Source organism: Magallana gigas, chromosome 6 (genome assembly GCF_963853765.1).
Source record: "Magallana gigas chromosome 6, xbMagGiga1.1, whole genome shotgun sequence".
Taxonomy (NCBI): domain Eukaryota; kingdom Metazoa; phylum Mollusca; class Bivalvia; order Ostreida; family Ostreidae; genus Magallana; species Magallana gigas.
Window position 1 is genome coordinate 33,259,872 of NC_088858.1, and position 26,314 is coordinate 33,286,185.

Consider the following 26,314-nt stretch of genomic DNA (forward strand, 5'->3'; position numbering starts at 1 on the left):
ATTTATCAACAAATGTACATTATTTTTAAAAAAAAAAAATAATAGCAATCGGTATATTAAACCAATGTAAACAAAAACAGAGCAGGGGCCTTGAACATAATGCCTGATAATTTTTGAAAGTTTCACCTGACAGGTGAGATACAATGCTAACAAAGGTGTTTATAAAATCTTTATGCAATGGTCTATCTTATGGCAAATTTGAATTTTTCTACACATGCAGCTCAGGCCGGATTGGCTCTGGCATTATAATCCGGCACAGTCCTTTTTTTTAAACAAAGAATTTAGTTTTGTATCTTGTATATAACTTACGACCGACACTCTTTTGGTTAATCATTAGAAATGCATTACTGAAGCATTGTAAACAATAATTAAAATTGAAAAATAAGATATTTTTAAAATCGTGACCATTCCCTTTTAATATGCTTAGAAAATCTACCAACTTTATCAAGATGTATTCCAAAGACGAACATGTTAATCATTAAGTACCCCTATACAATAAATGTGCAAATTTGCTCAAGGTGGAATTAATTACCTTTTTCTTGCTACAAATAGATACTAGTAAGGGCGTTTGTAATGACAACATTGCAAAATATCCTTTTGATCCTTGGACTACGTCTTTAAAAAATCCAATAAATAGCTTTTTGCAGTTTGAAAGTAAAAATAAACTACATGTAACTGTATATCTACAAGGAGAAAACAATCAGCAATAAGAAAAAATAACTGGATTTTTGGTTTTTATTTGCAATAACAACATTAAAACAAAGAGAGTTTTGTTCAGAATACATATTGACACATGACTTACTACGAAAAAGTGACTTGAATATATACTCTCGACATGTAACAACTTTATAAATATAAAAATGCAAAAGCGATTTGATTTTGATTTGTGTTTATTGTACTTTAAAACAAAACGTTTTTCTTCACGTAACATTATTCATAAATTAAATTGATATCAAACAGTTATATCATTACCCTAGCGATACAGAAATAAACATTTTAAATCAATTCCATGTATATGAAAAAGTTTTTCATTATCATGCATTTAAACATATTAACAAAAAATAAAAATATAAAGCAAACATCAAAATCTATCAAAACATGAAAACATTTAAACATAATGTAAAAACAAGAATATTCGATGTACGTCAATTACAATTTTTTTCATAAAGTGTTTGACATCCATTAAAAAACATCGCTGAAATTCTAAACCAATTGACAATTAACTGGTCATAAACAATCCTGTTATGTTTCACACTTTTTGTGTAAAACATGTTTATAGTATGGTACATGGCAGATCACTGAATCATATAATTTTTTCTTATGAAGCCATACAAAGGTACGTAGTCTGACTCGCTGAAAAAATTGTAACAGTATTTGCTTCTCGAAAGCCAGATAATTGTATCAACTTCAAACAGAAAAATGATTGTAACATTTAATGTACATAATAGTAATATAGATTTTCTCAAATCACATCACGAAGGAGCAAGACAAAAAAAATGTGTCGATATGAAATTAAGCAAATACCATCTAAGTCTACATTTAGACTGAGGCAGAAATTGCAGGGTTTTCAGATGACGACTGCACGACGACATCGGATGAGTTTAACGTACGAGACCTCAAAAGAGTAAGACTTGTTTGATTTTTCTGTTCGTTTGTCTGCACCTTATCTGGATTTCGTATCAGCCACCTTAAGAATGGAAACGTTTCCGCTAAGGCCTTTTTCATGACTTTACTGCGAGACGCATATATCAAAGGATTCCATAGAATCGAAGCTTTGGCGAACACTGAGGGTATAGTATGCCATACGAGAGGAATGTCCTTACTGTAGCCAAGTATACATATAAAACCGTAGATAGAGTAGGGAAGCCAAGCCACAATAAATGATCCTGAAAATAGGGGAATTACTGTCCCTTAAAAAAAGTCATGCTAAACGCAACATATTCATATATATTTTAAATGAATTAGTATAATGTAGAGATACAATATGATAGCACTCTTGATGATTTTTATGAAGTATAAATAAGATATTTCTGTCGACATAGGTTCTCTTGAGTCTGGCGTTGTTAAATAGAAATATAGAAGATGACTTACCAACCATCAGAAACAATGTTATGGCCACTTTCTTTTCTCGTTTGATCATTTTTTGTTTTCTTGCGAAAGAAACCAGCTGTTGTGAAGATTTTCGTTGCAAATGAATCTATAAAAAAATACAGTTCAAACTTATGTATGCCAAATCTAGTCTAATAGGTTCAACTGTAAGTAATATTAATAATGCTTTTAGTGCTAGTTAGTGCGTAAAAATCTTGTAGCAAATAAAAATAATCTTGTTCTGATGAGCACGAATTTTTTAATGTGAATCAAAGTACCTTCGACACTTTTTTGTTTAAAAAAGAAGACACTTTGAGCTTTAATTTAGAAAGAAGAACTATGTTTCTTGCACCACCTTCATAATTATATTATTGTATGCATTATTTTTATGAACAAAATAAAATAAATACATGGAGTTTAAAAAAAAAAAATCCTTGGAAATGTGCGATTGTATGCTTTACAAATAAAATTGTGTTTCAGGTCTCCCAACAATTATTCTTGAAATATATGCAATTATTGATATTGCTTTTTATAATTCCTACAATGCACGCCATATACACTTTCATCGATTTAGGTAAATGAAACAATTCTCATGGTGAAATGATAGAAATTGGATTTCTTTAAGATATTGTCTATGTCGGAAAAATATCTTAATGTCCTTCCATGCTTTCGCGTTCTGGACAACTCATACCAGGAAATATTTCTAACACACTTGCATTTACTGTCACGGAAGTTAAAGTTTGAGGAATCAAAATTAAATTGACTTTATGGAGTACCGGTTAATAAATCTGAAATTAACACATACGTTTGAGAGCATCTGCAACTTGGGTCTAATGTACACGTTAATGAATCGTATTTTAGAGTTGAATGAACATTGGATATAAAATAAAAGATCTTTTTAACTCCAAGTTATTACTTGGTGTACCTTTACACTATAGTGAATGACCTAATACTGTGGAATCATTTAATTTCGAGGGGACCAATTTTCGTGGATTATGGGAGGTTTGCTTATTCGTGGGGATGTAATTCCGCGGATGCGTCGGTTTTTAGTTTCATTAGGAAAACGAAATCTTTTATAACTAGTTTTCGTTGAGGATGTATATTCGTGTGTGAGGTCTACCCAAGAATACCACGAGCATGGAGCCACCACAAATTCTAATGATTCCATAGTATTTACATTTTTCAGTGTCTTTGTCTGTGATAAAACTACGAATCAATTTTGCAATGTATTGTCCAATACATTTCATTAATGACTAGTTAAATATATTTCGCCTTACAATACCGGAGGTAGTCAAATATGGTCGGGCGTGACCAAATCAATCATAGATCCATTCGGCCTTTATTAGATTTGAGCATAACTGACCGTATTTGATCACCTCATGATACTCAAAGAAATGATTCCTTAGTCCTTAGAACAATTTCTATCACGAGAAAATGCATCAAATGTACTTCTCTATCTGATATTTTGCAAAAATAAAACTTGCAGATACATTTATCACGCTGAAAAGATGACCAACCATGCATGCACCGACATATTTCTAGTGAAAAAAAAGATATTTAAAGTAAAATATTGGCATCAGTAGACTTGGGCTTTGATAGTAATAATGTTATATATAACACACATTGGTTGATATTTTCGTGTGAATCTGATCAACATATTTCCAATAAAAAAACTTTGGCGTTGTCCGATATATAGTAGCAGTAACGCACGTTTCTTGCAGTAAAAGATTTTTGATTACTTCTTAAAGCCGATGACGATTCGTATCCCAGACAACCAGACAGACAAAGTACAGAGTACAATCAGTGTTTGTACTTAGTGGTCATGTCCGGTGTACTATGAAAAATGTTATTCAAAAGAAGAATTGGGAATCTGAAAAAATATTCTAGTATATATATACATGTATGATGATTATTCATGGAACAAGAAATATGTATGAAAAGAAAAGGGGGTGGGGTAGTGTGGAGTGTGGTTGGATGGGTTTTTTTCTGGGGGGGGGGGGGCTTTCGCTTTTTACATGTGTAATTATAGCTCTGCTGTCAGGAATTGAAATGGTTTGACTCGTACATGAATATACATGTAATTGGTCATATATTCTAGTTTTGATCTCTTAACCTTATGCAAGATTGGATAAACATTTCGACAGTAAAAAAACACCGACACAAAATCATTACTTCGTGGTAAAAACAAAGTGTAGAAACACAATCGTAGGCTTCATTTAGGCATATGTTTCAAAATTTTGAAAGAGGTTTATTTGTTAATTCTAACAAGTTCACACTCAACGTCATGGAAAAGGGAGCAAGAGGGTAGGAAATTTACACTAACTTCATATTTTCCATCTGGTTTTCGACGATGGAAATACATCCGGAATACTCTTGCAACAAGCAATCTTAGCATACAAACCTGTTGTGCTTAACTAACTTGCGACTACTGCACCTTATGAACAGTTAAATCAATATGAAAAATGTTAGGGCTTTGGCTGGTAAAACAAAGAACTCAATTGGTCAGACTGGCTTGAGTGATCGGAATGTTATCATGACCACAGTCTATAGAATGGTATGTAGCAACCTCTAATGATACAACGTCCACTAATGATATAATGTTGCATTAGTGGTCAGGATGTTGACCACTAATGATATAATTTTATCACATGTCGTTGTAACAAAGAATATTAACCCGAGTTAAAAATTGACCCGCGTTTCATTTTTCAACATTGTTTATTGATTCGGGGATGGGGTGGGGGTTGGGGGGGGGGGGGGGCTTTTCTAACGTTGAAAACTGAGACCAAAAGTCGTGAAATGTATACCCGGATTTCATTTTTCAACGTTGATTATTGATTTGGGATATTGGGGGGGGGGGGGGGGAGAGGGGTTCTAACGTTAAAACTGAGACCAAACGTCGTGAAATTTATACCTGGAGTCGTTATTCAACAGCTTAAAAAAAGTTTTTTTCTTATCTCTGATGACCTCACACGTTGAAAATTGACCAACTACAGGTTTTTGAACTGTCTCTGATATGGAACTTGCTCTACGCATTTATTATATATCTGATAAAAAAAATTCAGCTCCTTATTTAAATTCCTAAAATTGTCCGATATTCATGCCGATATAGATTTTTTTTTTTGTTTTTTGCTTTTTTTCCGATAGCAACAGTTTGTTATTAAGACTAAGAACTATGTCTCTTGTTGTTAAACTGTGTAGATAGAGCTAAAAGGAATATATGTCAAACAACATCGTCTCATGCCATGGTCCGGAGTCCGTTTATATATACCTCTCTCCACCATGATCGTTCATGTTGGCCGTGGTTTGCTAAGATTGTCAAACCAATACCGGCCGTTTATATAATTTTTCCGGTAAATCGCTTCAACTTTAATTTATTTTGAGAAGTCATGTTAATTAACTGACGCCACAATAATGAACAGTTGTCATTTTTTTATCAGACAAGTCGCGATCAGTGATTATTTAATTAATTTAACTTAACAATAACTTTTCTTAAACTTGCAAGATTTACAATATTAAATGATGAGTAATAAGCTACTGATCTTGACAGAAAAAAATATTGAGTTCAATACAGATACAAACATTACACAGAAACTTTTTCGTGGTGTGTTTAGGGAGTATTGGACATTTATGACGCATTCGCCGGCGTAACGGAGAATCTTGACCCGCGTTGAAATTTGAACCGGATATCATTTTTCAACGTCGAAAAATTGATATCAAAAGACGTGAAATTATACCTGGGGTCAGTTTTCAACGGCTTTCAATGACATCGACACGTTGAAAACTGACCCTGTTGACTCCGACTTCATAGTTTTGAAGTGTCTTTGAACAGAAGTGTAACTTGCTCTTCACAGTTTAATTGTACATATGTGTACTTATAAGTTCGGTTTCAAAATTTTAACTCTTTCATACTATCTTCTATTTTTGCCGTCTTGTGTAATTTGGCATTTCAAAGGTTGATTTTTCCGACTTTAATCATTTAACATTTAACATTAGACTGAAAACGTGGAATGTAACAACCTCTAATGATGCACCATCCACTAATGATATAATGTTGCATTAGTGGTTAGGATGTTGACCACTAATGATATAATTTAATCAAACCCGGGTCAATTTTCAACCTGGGTTAACATTCTTTGTTACACCGACATAAACAACATTATTGAAGTAGTTTTAATTCAACCAACTTTAATTAATATTCTTTGTTGTTCTAATATATAATATATAATTAACAAACCAACAAAATAACACATTAGTGATTCAGTTGTGCTACAAACCACAATAGCAAATATTCTTAGGAATTGGACCTTTTTTATGTTAATAAAATCTTGCTAAAAGTTTAACAATAATTTTTTAAAATTTTAAAATTGCTTTTCTTGAAACTTTCTTCAACCAAAAATATTAAGCTCCTTAATGATAATCAATTTGGATCTTTAAGTAAACAGACGAAGTCATAAATTGTATGTATTTTGTCTGTATGCGACTATTTCTATTTCAAGTAAAAATGCAAAATATCAGGGGCAATGTCAGAATGGTGTATTTTACAATAAAGGACTTTATATGATCAAAAAACTGCCCCCCCCCCAACTTTAACCAATTCTTATGTAGTATCGTAACAAAATCAAATCTTTATCCAACGTTATACAGAGGTTGTCTAACATACATGTATTAGACTCAACATTAATCACCACTGTCCATGACCTGTCCATCTATGACGTCACTTAAGTAAAAAAAATTTCCCAATGTAAATATTGTCATTTTTCCTTTATACTTTGCCTTTTTAAGTATAGAGCGCAGGTATACTCCAGTACGATTTAAAATTTTTATATATATATATATATATATATATATATATATATATATATATATATATATATATATATATATATATATATATATATATATATATATATAATTTTATATTAAATTATATCATTTTATTTCATTAAAGGTTGCAAATCATTCCACTAATGCAATTGAAAATGTGTGCAAATGTGTATCATTAGTGGTCAAGGTAGTACTTATTTCTAATTTTTTTCCCATATCATTAAAGGTTACGGTTTTTGACCGCTAATGATATAAATCTGAAATTATATCATTAGCGGACGGTTAGGTTGTTCGTTAATGATAAAATTATATCATTAGTGGTCAACATCCTGACCACTAATGCAACATTATATCATTAGTGGACGTTGTATCATTAGAGGTTGCTACAATGGTAGTTGTGGTTGTAGGAAATGGACAACTGAAGAGGTCGAGTCTTTTTATTGACAAAAGTCAATAAATTTCTGAACTAGTTTGAGAATATTCAAGCATAGTATGTTAGATATTGTGAATAAAGAGTATTGATTACAATATTATGTATTAGAAATATATAGGTACATGTATGAACTGTCACCTGCTAAGACAAGTTATTATCCATTGCATGCATGAAATCCTTGCTTGCAGCATCAATAAATACACGTCTCTAGTTAATTAATCAATAAAATAATCTCTTTGATAATTCATGCGGGATATGAAAGTAGGGACATTGCAGAAAAAAATACATAACCTGCTTTAGCTACACCATAGCTAGAAAATAGTTCAATCGTCTTATTTGGGAATTTAAGTCCGACATGATCATGATTATTTCGTCCCGTTCGTGAATTTTCATAGGATGCTGAAGGTGTCGTCCAATCGATAAAGTGCATAAGCAACAGAACCACTTTTGTTATTGTTAATGAATACCCCTTTTACATTTGAATTTGTTGTGAAACTATGACATTCTGTTTAATTGAAGTGCATGGTTTTCATGCCCAAAATTTAAGAAAACAGAATGCATTAATGACACCAACAACTGCAGATATAGATATACTAGTCCCGCTGATTGGTAGGTTGAAGGTGTAGAATGATATGTAGCGTTATATGAAGCACACCCTTAAAAGATAATATACAAACATGAGAGGTATGTTTGTTGCTTTTAGTATCTGTGTTAAATTCTAGTAAAATGTCCTCACTCTTCCAATTCAAAATTGATGAAAAGAATGAAATTAATCAGGCTAATGGCTTGGTCTTTGATATTTGTATAATGCTACAATGCGATGTGTATTAGAATTGACTTATTTGTCCTATTCCCTAGTGATCATGGTGGAACGTTGGACCTCCAAACGATATAATAATTGTTATTGATAACGATTAAAACGAGAAATTATAAGATGAGGTTTACGTTCAAGTCTTTACTGTTTGGTACCAAATGTATTCTGTTTCGTTTTGGCATGACAACTGTATCTATTATTTAATCAAATCCACATTAAGACATTAATTATCCTGACTGCAAGGTGGCTAATGCTTGTACCAAATTTATCATACATTAAGTTGCTCTAAACCATTAAAAGTTAATATAAATTACCTTTTAAGCAATTTTTAGACTTTATCAAAGAGCTTGGTATAAAGATATAGCAACATATTTGAATTTCAAAGCTAAAAACACTGTGCCGGATAGTTTTGCCAGTGCAAAGGTGACAATATTGCACCAGTCTAAGCTGCATGTATCGAAAGATTCAAATATGTCATATGACAGAGCATTGCTTTAGGAGTTTAAAACCACCATTGCCTTTAATGTAAGTCACCTGTCGGTTGAGATATTTACCTTTAAAAAAGATAAATTTTTACAGGAAAACATCTTTCTCCCATAGGAAAAACAATGTTCCTATTTGATATTTTGAATTTCTTACCGGAATAAAAGAATTTCTTAAAGGAATATGAAATTCGATAGGATTTGAACAAAAATCTCGTAAGATCATAATATCCGATAGGATATCTTTATTTCCGATAGGAAATCTACCTGTTTGAATTAAATTCCTGCAGGAAATACTTATATCCTAAAGGAAATTTAATTCCATTACGATTTTCCTGTAGGAAAGTTAATTCTCCTAAAGTAATTATTGTTTTCCTATGGGATTTTATTATTTAAAGGTAAATAGCTCACCTGCCAGGTGAGACAAATTAAAAACAAAAGTGGTTAGATACTCTCTAGGCAATGGTCTATTGTTTGGTAAATATGGATTTTAACGAAACTACATCTCAAGCAGGTGCGAAACTGCCACCTTGGCGCTGACATAATTATCCGGTACATTGTTTAAAATATAACTAATTGATGGTTTATAGCTAAACAAAGCATATCTGAAAATTTTAGGAACATTAAAAAGTTATTGTTTGGGACTTAAATAGAATGTGAAATGTTCTTTCTGTTTCCCAGAATCAGAAGACTATTTACCAAATGAGTCGGTCTCTCTTCAGTGTATACTATTGTAATGTAAATTTGAACATAAATAAAAATTAACGTTACTAATATCGATTCTAAACTTAAAGCTTTAAATTTATCATATAAGTAACCACTTCAATGTTAAAATGTACATGCATCGTATTTTGTCAATTTTGTGTATATACATGTGTCAGTTCATGAACTTAGATATATTTTATTTAAAAAAATAAATTGTGTATGAGCTTCCGATCGATAAATGTTAAACTAACAGTCCATACTTATCAGCCAATATGTTTTAATTGAAATGACATATTAAATAGACTGTGTGTTGATCATCCCCTGACTCTCCAAGGTGTTGGTTCCAGAGTCCGCTTTTAGCACAAAATCATTATAACAAAGGGTTAGGATGCAAGGTTATAATGAGTTAAGAGTTGCCCAAGTTTGCAAAAGCAATTTGATGTCAGATTGTAGTACCTTTAAAATCTGTATTATTAAGCCACAACCTTTATAACAGACATTTATAAAACTACTCTCCCTCCAGAGAGTCATACAAATTACTTAGGTCAGTAACCTATGTCACCTTTGTCACCATTGTCACTTGATAAAGGGTTTACAATTTTATTTCCTCAGTCTAATTTAGCTCTCAATTAGTCTTCATTAGTTAATATATATTAATCTTCTAATGGAACTACTCTTACATATTCCTATCTTTGTTTGCAACTTGGCAAAAAAAAAAAGAAAAAAAAGTAAAATTTCCATTTTCATTTTATTGTCCGCGTCGAGCAACAATTTTTCAAAAGCAACATATAGACCAACTGTGGAAATCATGGCATCTTGTGGCGAAATTTATTCGATTTTCTTTGTAAATCTTTCCATTTGTTGATTCATTGATTTTTTTTAACAAATCTTTGGTTAAAATATGTGATACGAAATTCTAATGCATGTCTATCTATCTCACCGGGGATATCTTGTTTCCAGAAACGCAAGATCTTGTCCCATCTCTTAAGTTTTAATTGTTTCTAGTGTCAAAATTTTCTTATATGTCATATTTATGTACTAGATTTATGTACTAGATACTAGTGGCAACTTTTCTTTCATCTCGAAGACGATTATAAGTAGGTAGCTTTTTCTCATTTATCGTAGCCAGTTATTGGTTGCAGTTATATGTATCTTATTTTTCCTATATGGGTAATTCTAAGCAATTGTTCACGAAATTTGAGTCCGTACAAATATTAATGGTTCCATAGTAGTACAAATTTAAACGATTGTGTTCATTGATGTAAAAATGTGTGAGCTGGTGTTTTCAATCCTTGACAGCACTAAAAGAACCAACACAAAAGAGCATCTTTGGGTGTCAGATGAAAAGCAAAGATGAAGGACAAGTAAATCGAATATATAAAGCCCAAGAAATGGCCAACGACACGAATTATAAAAATGTGTAAATTAAATCGGTATTGCAAGCGTATCAAAGAACAACTAAAAGACTGAAGATTTTGAAAAATTGTTTATGGATTTTTTTTTATTAAACGTCAAATAAAGTTCTAGCGATATATAAGGTTGACCTGGAAACCTATATCACAGCAGTTGTCCTGCTACAATCTACATCTGTCATAGAAGAATTAAGATTAAATATTATTTATTACATTGTTTCATGTCGACTCTCCTACAAAATTTCGGTGTGTATTGCTGACCAGAAAGAACAAGATATGAATAACCTATTTATTTCTGAATTATCTTTGGTTTGTTACAGCTTTGTCTATACTAATAAATCATATTACATGTATCAAAAAAAGAAATATATCACCATATTATCATGAAAACACGGCTCCTTTACTCATCATAAAATGTTCTCTTCAGCATCCTTCGAACGAGACACCATTTTAGAACCTTTGTGCTCTCAACTTATATTTCAGGTTGAATCAATAAAAAATGATAACATTTCTTCAAACAAATGTCCTGGTTTTAATGTTGTTATATGATTATTATATTTATATAGTTTCCAGTGTCACCGTTTAGACAAAAATAGTAAACGTATGGAACAAACCTGCAGTGAAAGAGAAGAAACTGTTTTATTTTTTAATTTTTCCCTCGGTTATCAATAAAGGTGAAGATATTTACTGTATTTTGTCGCATGCAGTAATTCAATTCTCTCTATTTATTGTTCGATGTGATCAAAAGTGAATTTATCGTGACAGCAACTATTTTGAATTGCATATAAATTGAATTTTATTCAGGCAAGCACGGAATCAAACAATGTGGCAGAAATCATTGACTCTCTATCTTACAGGGGCAAAAGTACAACAATTGTTACAATCTGAAAAAGCATTGGTTTTATTGGAGTCTTGATTCTATATTTGGAAACCGGTGTTTGTTGTATGTTCCCAAGCTACATCAGTGCATGGAGTTCAATTGCTTATTTATTGTTTAATGTCCTTTCAAGAATTTATTTCTCTTCAACTCTCTTGAGTTGGCTGTATTTTTGTTCAAATTACTTTTAAATGGCCATCGACCAGATAATTCAAAGGATGAAATCAGGACACGGTTATTTTTCTTTTATTTTGTTTCGTATGAAGTTATTATAATTGCTCCCTCTTTCCGCAAGATTTAAATTAATGCATGAGGATAGTCTACTACTCTCGACCAACGCAGATGGTAACTTTACCAAAAGAAACAAAAGAATACATGACCTTCAGATAAATCTACCCCTGAAATAGAATTCACAAATGATAACATGAAACAAACTAAAATGGTTGAAAATTGGTCGAAACAGTCATTTAGGAGATTAACAAATGAAAATGGTTACCTGTACATGTACTAGGCCTTGTAATATGACAAGTTTAAAACCATGTTTAACCCTTTCATCAGTCGAATAAAAGATGAATCGATTGAAATTAAAAGAAGGATAGTTGCCAGTCGGTAAATTCAGGGACGAATAAATATACGTCCCAGACGTTGCATATCCACTGGCAACTGGCAGGAGGTAGGGAAGAGCAACTTCCTAGAAATAAGCTCAGTTAGTGTGATAAGGGTGGAGTTGAATGGACGCATAGAGTATAAGGTCATGAGTTAAGATATCGTAATGGAAAATAGATTAAGATTTCGACTTTAAAGAACATTATTTTTAATGTATATGTTGAAAACATCGGTTATATGGCAAACATGTCTCTTGGGCTTCCATACATAGAAGCAAGATTAATTGTACAGAAGAAAATATCTTTCAAACGAATTTTCTGAAAGTATTTCAGTATACTTGCCTGTGTTTTTCAGTATACTTGCCTTTATGTGTCACTACTAAGTTTACATACTATATACATGTTCAGCAATTGTAAATTATGAGAACAAATCGGTGCTTTTAGTTTTCCTACACAGTGCCTCAACCGCATCGTAATCATCCAGTGTGAGCCAAATCTCAAAAAAGGATAATGTCAAGGTTTCAACAGCTAATATCTTTTTGACGTTTTCACATCGATCAGTAATTGGACCATTAGCAATTGGGGCGAGGATTATATTGTCAAGTACGAATAATGTTAAAATACTTGCAGGTGGGCGTTGTCTTAGAATACAGGGTAATTAACCGGTCAAACCAAACAATTCATTCATTGCCTTCTTGGTAAATGAACCTTTCAATGAATCAATCAGCGACCTCTTTTCAAAGCTTATTTTTCCGGTAATAAACCAAAACCATAAAAAAAATCCCTAATCATTTCCTTAGTCAAATGTTGTAGGGAGTAGGTGCATTCATATTGCATCCAGACTAATGAAAATTATAATACCAGAATGCACGAGTGAGTAATTTGGTCAATATGAAAAAAGTAGTGCGTCTTCTAACTAACTATACCTTGATAAAGCAATCATAATGTGCGCTTTGGTACAGGAACGTTTTATAGCATGATTATAATAAATACATGCTCCTTAACTTATTAGGTCATTGCCCGTTTTACGTCACCCCCTTTGCGTTAATATTTATCACACAGACTGGATTAAATCAAAATAGATGCCATTAGATGTAAATACAGGCACAGTTTATGCAAAATAACATTTATTTCAATGTGTGCGTTTTTAATATAGCATTACATTCTCGTATATGCAACCGTAAAGATTTAGTATCATACATGACAATAACTCGTATAAAATTCAAGCGTCCTGTCATGCAGAGCGATATGTAATGGATGGCGCAAAATATGCTTCAAGTTGACGTAGGCAGAGCAGAACATTAATCGGTATTTTTGTAAGCTTAAATTTTATTTCATTTTTTTTTTGTGACAAAGCGTTTTTATAGACATGATCTCAATTTATACCAGTCTTCTCTACACTGAACTCTAACAGTTGACACGTTTTTTATGGAGCAAACCCTCCAAACCTGATTAAATGACTATCATTTGGCGACTAATAATTTCAGCCTACATGTATAGTAATTAACAAAAATGAATGAAGTTGACATATGGAAACTCATTTTCGTTTTTTATCAATCATCTCCAGAAGAGATAAATGTGATAACTACCTGTATGAAATTAATAGTAACAGCTGATTCTGATCAGGGTCGGATTGCATTGTTAATATTGACATTTGTATGAATTGTTAAATCTATCGCTCGATCTCCTGCCCAAGCAATCTGAGTGTGTTTTTTAGCAAATACTCATTAATCAACTCGATAAAATCGCGTTTCTTATGTAAAGCATTTTTTTGTATTTCGGACTAATTGGTTTATGATACACTTGAATGTATGGCCCAAATTTATACTACTATATCAAAATAATAGACTCGAATTTTTGGTCTTTAATACAGATAAATCGGAAGAATACTGTCTTTTGTTTTATGTATTTTAAACATCATTGGCACTTGAAGATTACCAATTTGTTTTTATTTTTTCTCAGTTAAGCTTTGCTAATTAATAATCAACGAAAATTTCTCAAAAAATCCGGGGAATCATCTGGATTGTTTGGATTTTACAATCTTGCGCTTGCGCAATACATTCACGCTAACGAGATCTTTAGTTCATGTTTCCACAATATCATATTTGCATGAATAAACTCAGAAATGATAATACAAATACGGGTAAATTTTCATGGGAAATTTGCCATATATTTTGTTCATATATATTAACGATTTCTTATGACAGAAAGTATAAAATAACAAATATTCATTTAACTAAGTACATGTACTTACTTTTGTTATCATGATGACAAAAAATATTTGATTACATGCAAAAAATTCACATTATATTTCTTAGGAGAAAGAAGATAGAATATGTTTTATCGTAAAAATGAATTATGTCCTACGGACCCAGTTTTACGATACAATGTGTTCCGTGTATTGTCTCTGTAGCAAAGAAAATACGTGTACATTGGTGAAAAAGTGTTGAATTCTTCCATTATATGGATTAAATTTTTTAGATGAAAGGTATTTGTAGTCTCAAAAGGTTTATTATGATGAATTTGACTGGGTTTTTTTTTTCAAAGCAACTTCATTAATTTTCTCCAAAATCGTTCCGGATCGATTTTGCAATTTTCTGCTGCATTACAGGTAAATAGGAGGCATTCTTACTGTGGACAGGGCCTTTCCCGAGACACAGTTAGATTATTCAAACTAAGGAAAGTGTAGTGAAATAAATAGCATCATTGTAGGCTTATAGCTTTGTTATGTAAATGTCAATAATACGGTGTGTCGATGTACCCATTTCGTAAATGTCCGATATGCAATGTCAACCCGTGCACGCACGGGTCAAAGTCTAGTATGAATTAAAAAACAAGAAAAATTACGGTAAACAATGCACTTTGAGCACTTACAAAAAAAAAAAATAATAGAAATGTTCTCGCACATTTCTTAAAAAATTCGTTACCTTACACTTTAGGATTTAGATGCACATGGAACTATATATAAACAGAAAAAATCAATGAAAATCATATTTTTATGGAGGTGAAACAAATACTTACCGGTATAATCTTACAAAAGGCCTAGGCTCACTTTTATTTTAAAAGTTTTCCGAAATGTAAAATGTATAGATTTATTTAAATAATAATTTTCAACTACCACTTTATTTGGTAAATTATGTGAACAGTGCACAGATGAATATCATGTATCTTCGTGTATCTTTTAAGCAACTTAATTTTCAATTATTAAACATTCTGTTTCTTTTTTCCTAACATATCCGATCCGATGATAGAACTACTCACTGAACACAAATCTATTCTTTAGCTGAAACCCATATTAAGTGACCAAGAAAAAATAACTCAATAAAAATAGTTGTTCAGGAAACTAGAAACCCACTCTTTATTTATCTTGGCCCATATATCGAAGAGATTCGCATCAATACTGATTAAAGTCAATCAGCAAGTCTCTGGTCTATCAATGTCTTTCAGACATTTCGTGACATGTTATAGATTGTAAAACATTAATTCTGTTCTACATTTTAAGGTCTGTGTTCTATATATTATGCGTACCTTCCACGCAGTGTAATTAAGTGTGATTGCTTTCAGGTAATTCAATAATCTTTATAATTTGTGCACATATCATCGTACAGTTTAATGTACAACGTTTAAGTACCAATTTGGTTAGAATTGCACCAATTAAGGTAGCAAAGGATGTGTTTATGCAAAATTAAATGATGCCTTAACAATTAATTAGTACTATGTAATAATTCCCTCTGATGTATCTTTAAAAAAAATGCAAAATAATGCCTATTCATACAATAGCAGCGAAATTCATACATCAAATACGTTCACCCTATTAATTTTTTTGAATTGTGAGTCACGTTACAACGATTCATATGATGGATCACAATAAAAGAAACAGGTCCTAAGACTGTAGATGAAAAGTTAACCTTGAAATTAGTTTTTAAAATAACCTCTAATTAGCTAGACGCTCTTTAATTAATCTAAGACAAGTCCTTTTATCGAAACAGACATCTTTGCGCGACTGCTTAATTCATTTTTAAATGAAATCAAATGATACTGCAGACACCCAATATCTTTGAACTTGATATTTTTTTTTATACCGGACGTGCTAGAAACGAAAAACATTTTGATGAAAAAAACTTATCAGTTTGTATTTACATCTTTCAGTGTCTTTGTGATCAAGTTTATAATAAAGCCCTTCAGGCTTTACTGAATTTAGTCGACCCCGACCGTATTTGATCACCTCATAATACTCAAGGAATAATTCATTATTCCTTAAACAAACTCTTGCACCCAATAAGCAATTGAAAAATAATGAATATAAAAGAAAGCTTGATATTATTTCAAAGTTAGTTGGATACCTTATTCAATGTAGATTCAATGCACTGCATTTATCTCCCAGTGACATATATCCTGAAATTTTTTTTATTATCATCATATTTTCTATTAATCATTACAAACCGTTTAGGTATCTTTTTCACGCATAAAGAACTGAGCTCAAACTTTTACAGATAATGCCAAGCTGCACGTTTAAAATCAATAACTTGATCGGATTTTGGATGAAATCGATTGTTCCGAAATTCCTTCACGCCATCTTCACGTATTTTTTTTTAGCTCAGCATTTTTTTTTTTTGCAATGGAAGAGGTTTTAAAGAATCGATTAATTGATTTAAGTGACGTTTCACTCTTCAGGGAGTTTTATCTTTGACTTTACAGAATATAATATAACTGAACGGTTCAATCAAGAAGTATCATGCAAATGCAATCAAATGGAACTTGGTCTAGAGTTGGTAAAATGGCATACAGGTTATTCTGATACAGATTACGTCTAATTTTGAAACTCATTGGTGGTAGATAAATAATCTGTGTGTTTGTAAGATGAAGAGATGAAGATGAAGTTTTTGTAGCATAAATCTTCTCAAGCAATAGTCGTCTACAGTGACACGATTAGTTAAAGTCAAGCAGTCTTATTCGAATGCGAATAATTGTGTGTTGCTTTTTACTTTCACGTTGGAGTCAGATTCAAGTTAGGTTTCTTGATAGTTGTGTTTTTATCCAAATACATTTAAAAAAAAAAAATAGTTATTCTGCATAACAAACTGCATTGTTTAGATAATTATTTGGAAAACTGCCAAAACTGTTTAAAATCATTGACAGTTTGACCGTTTTCCTGTACATTTAGCGAAGATCGAATTACGACTAAGTCGTTCGCGAGTCGTGAAAATTATACTGTGTAAGAAATCATTGACAATGCACCGAAATAAATGCATCAGCAATCTAATACTTCCATTTTACTTAGAAAAAAATCGTCTACATAAATTTTATCGCATTATGCAGTCGGTTTTTTTTGTTGTTTTTTTTTTGTTTTGTTTTTTTGTTTTTTTTAGGGGGGGGGTAGTTTAAATTTTACTATGTTGGTACTTTTTGTAATAGAATTCAAATGTATAACCATTAGAAATCTTTGGGCAGACGTACTCAAAAAGATAACCACATTCCTTTCGATTTCATGTTTGCGTGAATTCTGTATACCATTATACCAAAACGACCTTGATGAGCCTGGCCCAGACTTGCCCTTTGATCGATTGTCATTCCTTAAATATAGTCACTAGGTCTCTACTCTAAGCTTCGTTTGTGATATTTGAATGAGTTTGATGGATAAGAAGTGTTTGAAAAGATAGATTTTAATGTAAATGTACTTGTTCGTGGCATAGTAGCTTCCTCCTTGAAAGGATGATAATTATTATGTTCACAGCCAACTGAAATATATACTTATCTAGTAGCTACTTCATGATATCTACGTTAACAATTTTGTATCTGAAAAAATGGCAAGTGTCTCACGCTTCGGCAATTATTAATTTGAAACATGGTCCACAGGGCATCCACTAAAGATATCATTAAAAATATCGAATTCCTTAAAGTTTTGTATTTTTTTTCAAGAGAAAAAATTCTTCAACATACACATAAATGCTTGTTACACTTAACTTAATTCGCTATAAAAAATTGTGTCAAGTGCAAAGCAATGTACCGTGCATTATCAAACTCATCATATACATGTATATATACACACGAGATAAAAAAAAAATGTTCCAATAGGATGACGATTTGTAAAAGGAAATCGAGCTTCGTGACTACAGTTTAAACTTTGCAAAAAGGGTATCTTGAGATTCATTTATGTAGCTAGGAAAGAAAAAATTCCTATCTAATGGCCATGTTTGTGGTAAAACAACTGATGAAGTGCGCTATGATATACATGTACAAGCTAAAATACCACAGAAAACACTTACACAGTTCCAAAAGTTTTAGTTTATCAATATATCTGCTGCTTCATTTAGTAAAATGTCTGTGGGCTATTCGATGAAGTAATTACACTTAACTCGACGTTCATTCAACTAACGGATTTTTTTTTACCAGATTAGTTTGGCCTGAATATATTTAAGGTGTATACTTTTGCAAAAAAAATAGTTTAAATTTTATATCGCCTTTACATTTCAAACCAATTTTATACATACATAACCGACTTACTTCTATATCTTATGAAAAGAAAATAACGAGATTTTATATCTATATATTTGTTCGCTATAATTTTTTTTTTATCTGTTTCCATTAAAATAATTGAACTTGTCATGACCAGCTATGGGACAATTGATACATGTAGCACAGCTCGATATCAAATGATAAACCAATGCATTGTTTGTATTATCTGTTAGACAATTGATCGAAAAATATCACTAAATAAAGGACCAGATTGTTTGACAGCCATTTTATTCCTTTTTTACGTTAAAGATATACTATTTTTTAAGGTGGGGCTTAATTTATTTCGAGTATTTTAATTATTTCGTTAGGTTCAGGTAGGTATATAGGTCTTCTAAAATATTATTCCTTTCTTATATCTAGCAAAACAGTTCATTAAAGTCTCGCTGGAATATCTTGATGTATGTATTCGTATATCAAACACATCCTACGGTCAATAAATGAGTTATAGTAACATGGTCTGGATAAATGAGGAAAAGACCAATCTTCGAAAAAATAAACATAATTTTCTTTTAAATATAATGAATTTGCTTAACAGCAATTTGCCTATCAAAATAAATGTTGATGAATTTCGACTTACCTTTTTTAGAATCGACGAGTACAAACTTGCAATGACCCCCACTGGAATCAGAAGGCCTGTAAATAATATGGTTATAGCGTAAGAGTGATTTGAAAAGTCTCCAGTCCATTCAACAGAACAGGTGAGCCTTGCAGGTTCAAGAACGTATTTATTCCAACCGAATAAGGGCAAAATCCCCCAAATCACTCCGTACACATAACATAAAGTAATGATTCCCAGCGCAAAACTCTTCGTGACCTTGCGGTGGGCCTGGAACCAGACGATATGGATATACTTGTCGATAGCAATGCCAGTCATCAGCGCAATCATAACGATTCCCAAACCCGTCAGGAGAAATCCGTGAAGTTTACACATTCCATCTCCAAACAACCAGTGGTGTCTAATGCTGGACGCCGCAGCAAATGGAATACCAAGTGTGGCGATAAGAAAACCGCACAGGCAGAGCGCAACTATGTACATGTTACTCACCGTGGCGATTTCCCTTCGAGAAAAGTACAGGTATATGACTGCACCGTTCACCAAAATGCCGAAAAAGGTCAGAAAGAATAGGTAGACCGCAAGAACCACGTACATGGGTCCTGGGAGTTCGCCTTGCTGTCGTGTTTCTTCGCAAATCGATTCATTGACTTCAGTGGCATTTGACAAACAGTTCAAGTGCAGTGTGGAGCTCATACTTCAAGCCTGTATGTTTCCAACTCTGACTCCAGCTCCTTTTCTAGGAAAAGTCCGATGACATTAAGTGAGCTTTTTTCTCTTACTTACTGAGACACGTGTGTTTATATATATAGCATGTCAGTAGCAGATTAGTTTCCCCGCCCTATACTCAGAGTAATCAATATCGGAGAATTTGTCGCTTCTTCTTTCCTTGATATATTTAATAGATTTAATCAGTATCAAGATGCTGAACAGTTTAAGCTTTTCTTAATGTAACATAAGTAGGTTTGCTTTAGCGAAGTTCTGTGTCAATAAGCAACGCCTCCAAATATTTGTGTGAATATTTAAGGCAATCATGTTCATATAGCTAGAAAAAGCTAGCTGATGTAAAGTCTGACAAATAATCACAAGAAATGTCAGATCCTTCATCTGGCTGTCAATCGAATGCTTTGTCTTAAACATTTAGATTAAAATCTGGATTTTGTCATTTCGCGCACGAAAAAAGAAAACGTGAATGTAATGTAATAGACTATGTTTATTTGAAGGTAAGTCAAATGAATGTTTGCAAGTAACTTGTTAATTAAACACTTTAAGTTTATTTTATGTAAGTTGATCATTTATATCTTCTTCGTCAAAATCCACGACCACCTGTTTCGTGTTCGGAAATTTGACCATGAGCCAAATGTTTGTAATTTTCAAAGAATATTTCATATAAATTTACAATGTACCATTCTCAATCCAAAAGCGAAACTACTTTTTAAAAAACATTTTTTTAATATGAAACAAACGCCCAGTCTGTTCTCAAAGTTTGCCCTCTATAGACGCAAACGTAAATCAACACGACTACTCAAATTAACGAAAGTGTTAATTTAGGGAGCTTATCGGAATAGGACATAAAATATTAATGAAGACGAGAAGTCATCAAGTTGGTCCATTGTCAGCAAGCCTAGCGTTGAATAATGAAATATTTGTCAAGAACTGGTTAAAATTATTGATAGTGGGTACATGCACTCTTTTCTATACAAACGATAAATGGAGAGAGAGAGAGAGAGAGAGAGAGAGAGAGAGAGAGAGAGAGAGAGAGAGAGAGAGAGAGAGAGAGAGAAAAAAAAAGAGTAAGTTAAGTTTGCTTTACGGTATAAAACATATTTAATACATGTATGTAGGAATTATGCTGGTCCTAAGATTCCGCCTAAGTCCTACTTATATATGACTCTATTTTAGCCTGCTTTATGTTACGAGCCTGAGCCCCAGAATTCTAAATAGTTTTGCTTATAAAATGTAATCTGACTGCGTAACTTATTAAATCTAAGTATGTTTAAATTTGTTTAATGTCTAAGTATAAAATAGACCAAAATCATTTAGTTTTTCAATACCGAAAACATGTGATTTTTTTCCATCTCTTATTATAATCTTTCATTCGCTATTTTATCATACAGTGTTTTAATATTTCTAAAATGTCGTATCACAACAGTTGTCAAATATTTCTCAAATAAAAACATGAATCAATGAAACAGCATATAACGAACATATGAATATTTTTTTTAAGAATTACAGACAAATATGGAAAAGATACCAAAAAATGCAGTTTTAAATGGAATGTTTTCTTTCGAGGGAAATTTTTTGCATGACAATTTGATAATTAATTCAGTTTTACTTCCATGTCAACATATATAAACATATAACTCTTCTCTCTTTAAATTATTGAATCATATGCAAAGAGTGCAATAAATAAGATTTTTTCTAACTATTTTTCATGCCAAAAAACAGCTCCTTTACCTGTTTCTGTGAATGATGATAGTGATAATCAGATACCTGTAAAGACAACATAAGTTCCTACTGGCCGTTGAATGCTTCTACACTTTAGATTAATCTTGATTTAACAAGAGATTATTCAAAAATTAACAACAACAAAATTGTAAATAACTCTCTGTGGATAAAACAGAACTCTTAGTAGCGAAGCTTATAAAAAGGAAACTGACTGCCTAACTCATGAAACCTTAGTATGAGTTATGAAAAATAGACCAACATTATTTAGAGTTTCAACATTGATAACACATAATTTGATCTCACCTTATATTATATTCTTTCACCCGCTATTTTATCATACAGTGTTTTAACATTTCTAAAAAGGCTGTTTCACAACAGTTTTCATATACTTCTCCAGTGAAAACATGAATCAATAAACAGCATATAACGAAACTATGAATTTAAGAAAATAACTTTACAAATATACAGATATTATGGAAAACATTTCCAAAAAAATTTCTTTGGAATGAAGTATTCTGTAATACAATTTGATAATTAATTCAGATTTACTTCCATGTTAAACATACTTGTTCATAAACGTACAATCCTTCTTTCTTTAAACTTTTGAATCATATGCAAAGAGTACAAGAAATAAGATTATTTCTAACAGTTTTTTAAGCCAATAAACAACGCCTTTACCTGTTTCTGTGAATGACGATGATAATCAGATACCTGTGAAAACAACTTAAGTTCCTATTGGCAGTTGAATGCTTTGTCTTCACTATTTTAGATTAATCTTGATTTAATAATTTTGCGATTGCAAAAAAAAAAAAAAAAAAAAAAAAAAACCCACAAAAAAAACCCAAACCAAAACAAGAATGTAATGTAATAGTTTAGTTCTGTGTACGTCATGCAATAAGCTCGATGTAAATGAAACAACATTTCATTTAGATCAATATCGTCGGTGACACACGGCCAGTCTTGCGTTTAGTAACGACCATGAATCTACTTTTTGTCTGTTTTTGTTTTAATGAATATTCATTATACTTAATGTACTAATTTAACAAAAACCCGTACCTCTTTATTTTGTTTTGAATTTATATATAAACGGATATCATGTTACCAAAACGTGCTGTTGTTTTTAGATGCAAGTGTAAGCATTCGCGTGATTAATAAAAATCAAGAAATTGTTAATTTCTATATAGATAATCGGATTAGGTTATATATCATAAATAAAGATGAGAAAAAGCTTCGAGTTTCCCCACGGTCAGTCAGCTTAGCGGTAAATAACAGCATCAGGCTATTGTATGGCTTCTGCTCTTTTCAATGTGCACATTCATACTATAAACTGTGTGTGTGTGTGTGTGTGTGTGTGTGTGTGTGTGTGTGTGTGTGTGTGTGTGAGAGAGATAGAGAGAGAGAGAGAGAGAGAGATCTCACAGCATAATCTACAAAAACTTACATTATTTACTTTGTATTTGTATTAAACAGATATCTTCGTAGCTTAACTGATTACGTAACCCATAGAATTAATATATGAAATATAAAATAAAGACCTACAATAGATACATTTCGGGTACAAAAGGTTACAATAGAAAGATATAGAATGTACAAACCCATGGCTGACCCAGATCGATAGCATAACATCTACTTCTAATTTAGGACCCTTCAAAAGGTGTATAACTTCCTTGAGTCAGATATATATCCTAAATACCAAAATTTCGACATTCGACAACTCATGAGACATGAGATTTTTTACCACTTAGAAACACAAAACATTTAACTTATTAGTCAATTTCAAACAAACCACACACCAAAAAGAAGACCAAGTTTATACAAGTAGGTATAATCCTCACAACTGTTCAAACTTCGCATTATAGACAATAAAGTGACAATAACACCCCCCTCCCCCCCCCCCCCCCCCAAAAAAAAATCTTAAAAATCCATAAGGCAAAAAACAAATTTAAAACAGAGCAACATGAACCTCTAAAAGATAGAGATGGAATCAGGTGCCTAGGAGGAGTAAGCAACCCATGCCGACCGGTCGCACCCGCCGTGTGCTCATGGTTAAGGTCAAGAAAAACGGGAGAAACCGTAGTCACTCCGATGTATAAATAATGGTCTAACAAGTATGAACAAGTGAAAAGCTGTCAATGTGACAGCAAACCGGGTTTTCTTTTATGTAACTGTATCAATAATCCATGTCAACCCATATCCAGTGAAATGGTGTACCCTATATGCAATATTTGGCCAAAAAATGACTAAGTTCAAACGCTGGTATTTTTTTCATAAATTATCAGAAATCAAAATCCTATTAATATGCACACTTCTGATATATGTACAACTGATCTGCAAGAGAACAACTTCCTATCTTAAAAAATGTAGGAGGAGTTATCCGTACAATGAGGGTACCCTATATGCAATATTTGGCCAAAAAATGACTAAGTTCAAACGCTGGTATTTTTTTTTTTATAAATTATCAGAAATCAAAATCCTAGCAATATGCACACCTCTGATATATGTACAACTGATCTGCAAAAGAACAACTTCCTACCTTGAAAACTGTAGGAGGAGTTATCCGTACAATGAGTGTACCCTAGATGCAATATTTGGCCAAAAAATGACTAAGTTCAAACGCTGGTATTTTTTTTTATAAATTATCAGAAATCAAAATTCTAGCAATATGCACACATCTGATATATGTACAACTGATCTGCAAAAGAACAACTTCCTATCTTGAAAACTGTAGGAGGAGTTATCCGTACAATGAGGGTATCCTAAATGCAATATTTGGCCAAAAAATGACTAAGTTCAAACGCTGGTATTTTTTTCATAAATTATCAGAAATCAAAATCCTAGCAATATGCACACCTCTGATAAATGTACAATTGATATGCGAAAGAACAACTTCTTATCTATTAATTTGAAACATGGTCCACAGGGCATCCACTAAAGATATCATTAAAAATATCGAATTCCTTAAAGTTTTGTATTTTTTTTCAAGAGAAAAAATTCTTCAACATACACATAAATGCTTGTTACACTTAACTTAATTCGCTATAAAAAATTGTGTCAAGTGCAAAGCAATGTACCGTGCATTATCAAACTCATCATATACATGTATATATACACACGAGATAAAAAAAAAATGTTCCAATAGGATGACGATTTGTAAAAGGAACAACTGTACAACTGATCTGCAAGAGAACAACTTCCTTATCCAGTCTTCTTATCTTGAAAACTGTAGGAGGAGTTATCCGTACAATGAGGGTACTCTTTTGGCAGCCGCCCGCCCACCCGCCCGCCATTTTCACCATTTTAATAACCGGATTTTTCCTTCGGAAAATCCCGGTTAAAAACGTCAGTCAGCATGTGTTCTAATGAAACATTGTACTTGCTGACAATTGCAAGGTCATTGTATCGACCATAGAACTTGCGTAAAGATGATTTTAGTCGAGGTTCTTGATATTCTTGTTCCAACAACTTGTTTAAAAAAATGTTCGTATGTGGAGCATTCTTTCGCATAAAACGAATAAGCGTAGAGACATAAACCCCTATAAGCAGGTAATGATGATATATTGCTACATAAGAACATTAAGGGAAGCTGACGATGGAAAATTCCCCGAAATCTCTCTCATGCGTGCACTTCTATATGTAACACAGGTCTTTCACCATCTGCTGATAACTTTTTACCAGTCATTAGTGAAGCTGAATGTGACTAAGTTATTGATAAAATACAAATAACCAAACATACATGTAAATGTATATAAAATGACATTTCATGTTTTGCCCATGAAGATTTGTAATGATATATTCGAATGAAATAAAACCTTAAACGCATTGTTCATCGTGATTCAGTTGTATTGATTTTGCCCCTCAAGGTATGTATGACACATGTTATGATTTCATTATTCCGGCGTCTACAAAAAAAAATTAAATACTTACTGTTCTCTGATGTGTACAATGTTTTCAATTTCCGCAAATATAAATAGAATTATCAAATTATTTTCATTGATTTGTTTACTTTTATATGCTTAAAATTCCATCCGTTGATCGTAATTTTTTCTACCTTAGTATGGGGTTTGCTTCAGTTCAAATATGTTCTGATTTTTCGATTACCAACATCACCTCCCCCGAATTATACAAACAAAAATGTTAAAAAATTATAAAAGGTGTTAATTTTGATTTTAAAAATGCTTCTCTTTTAATCTGTTTACTTGCCTTTTGAGCCTTTTGTACACTTTTAGAAGTATTTGCACCAAAAGTGATCGTGGTCTAAACATACTGTCATCGTTAAAAGAGTTAAAAGAGTTATAATAAGTTAAAGCCCAACAACACGGAGTTGCTAAAATAAAAATTATATTTAAACAATTAATAGAAATTCTTGTTCTGACAGTGGTTAAATTTTTACCACTGGTTAACATCTTGCGCTCAAAGTTAACCATTTGTTGAACATTTTAATTCATGGCTAACTTTTATAATAAACCTATCTAAGACATGGCTTGTAGTTTTTGCAATTACCAATCGCTTGTGAATTTGCTCGTGATTTTTTGTAAAACGAAAATCACTTCCATTCCT

General features: G+C 32.1%; 1 protein-coding gene across 1 annotated transcript; it reads right to left on the reverse strand.

Annotated features, from left to right (window-relative positions):
- Nucleotides 1-760: 760 nt before the first annotated feature.
- On the reverse strand, nt 761-20,140 carry LOC105323826 (visual pigment-like receptor peropsin). Its single transcript, XM_011422911.4, has 3 exons — nt 19,334-20,140; nt 2,092-2,197; nt 761-1,886 (listed from the first exon to the last, which is right to left on the reverse strand). Exons 1-3 carry the CDS (start codon nt 20,003-20,005, stop codon nt 1,540-1,542), a joined length of 1,125 nt encoding a protein of 374 aa, XP_011421213.2. The 5' UTR covers nt 20,006-20,140; the 3' UTR covers nt 761-1,539.
- Between the last annotated feature and the right edge of the window lie 6,174 nt (nt 20,141-26,314).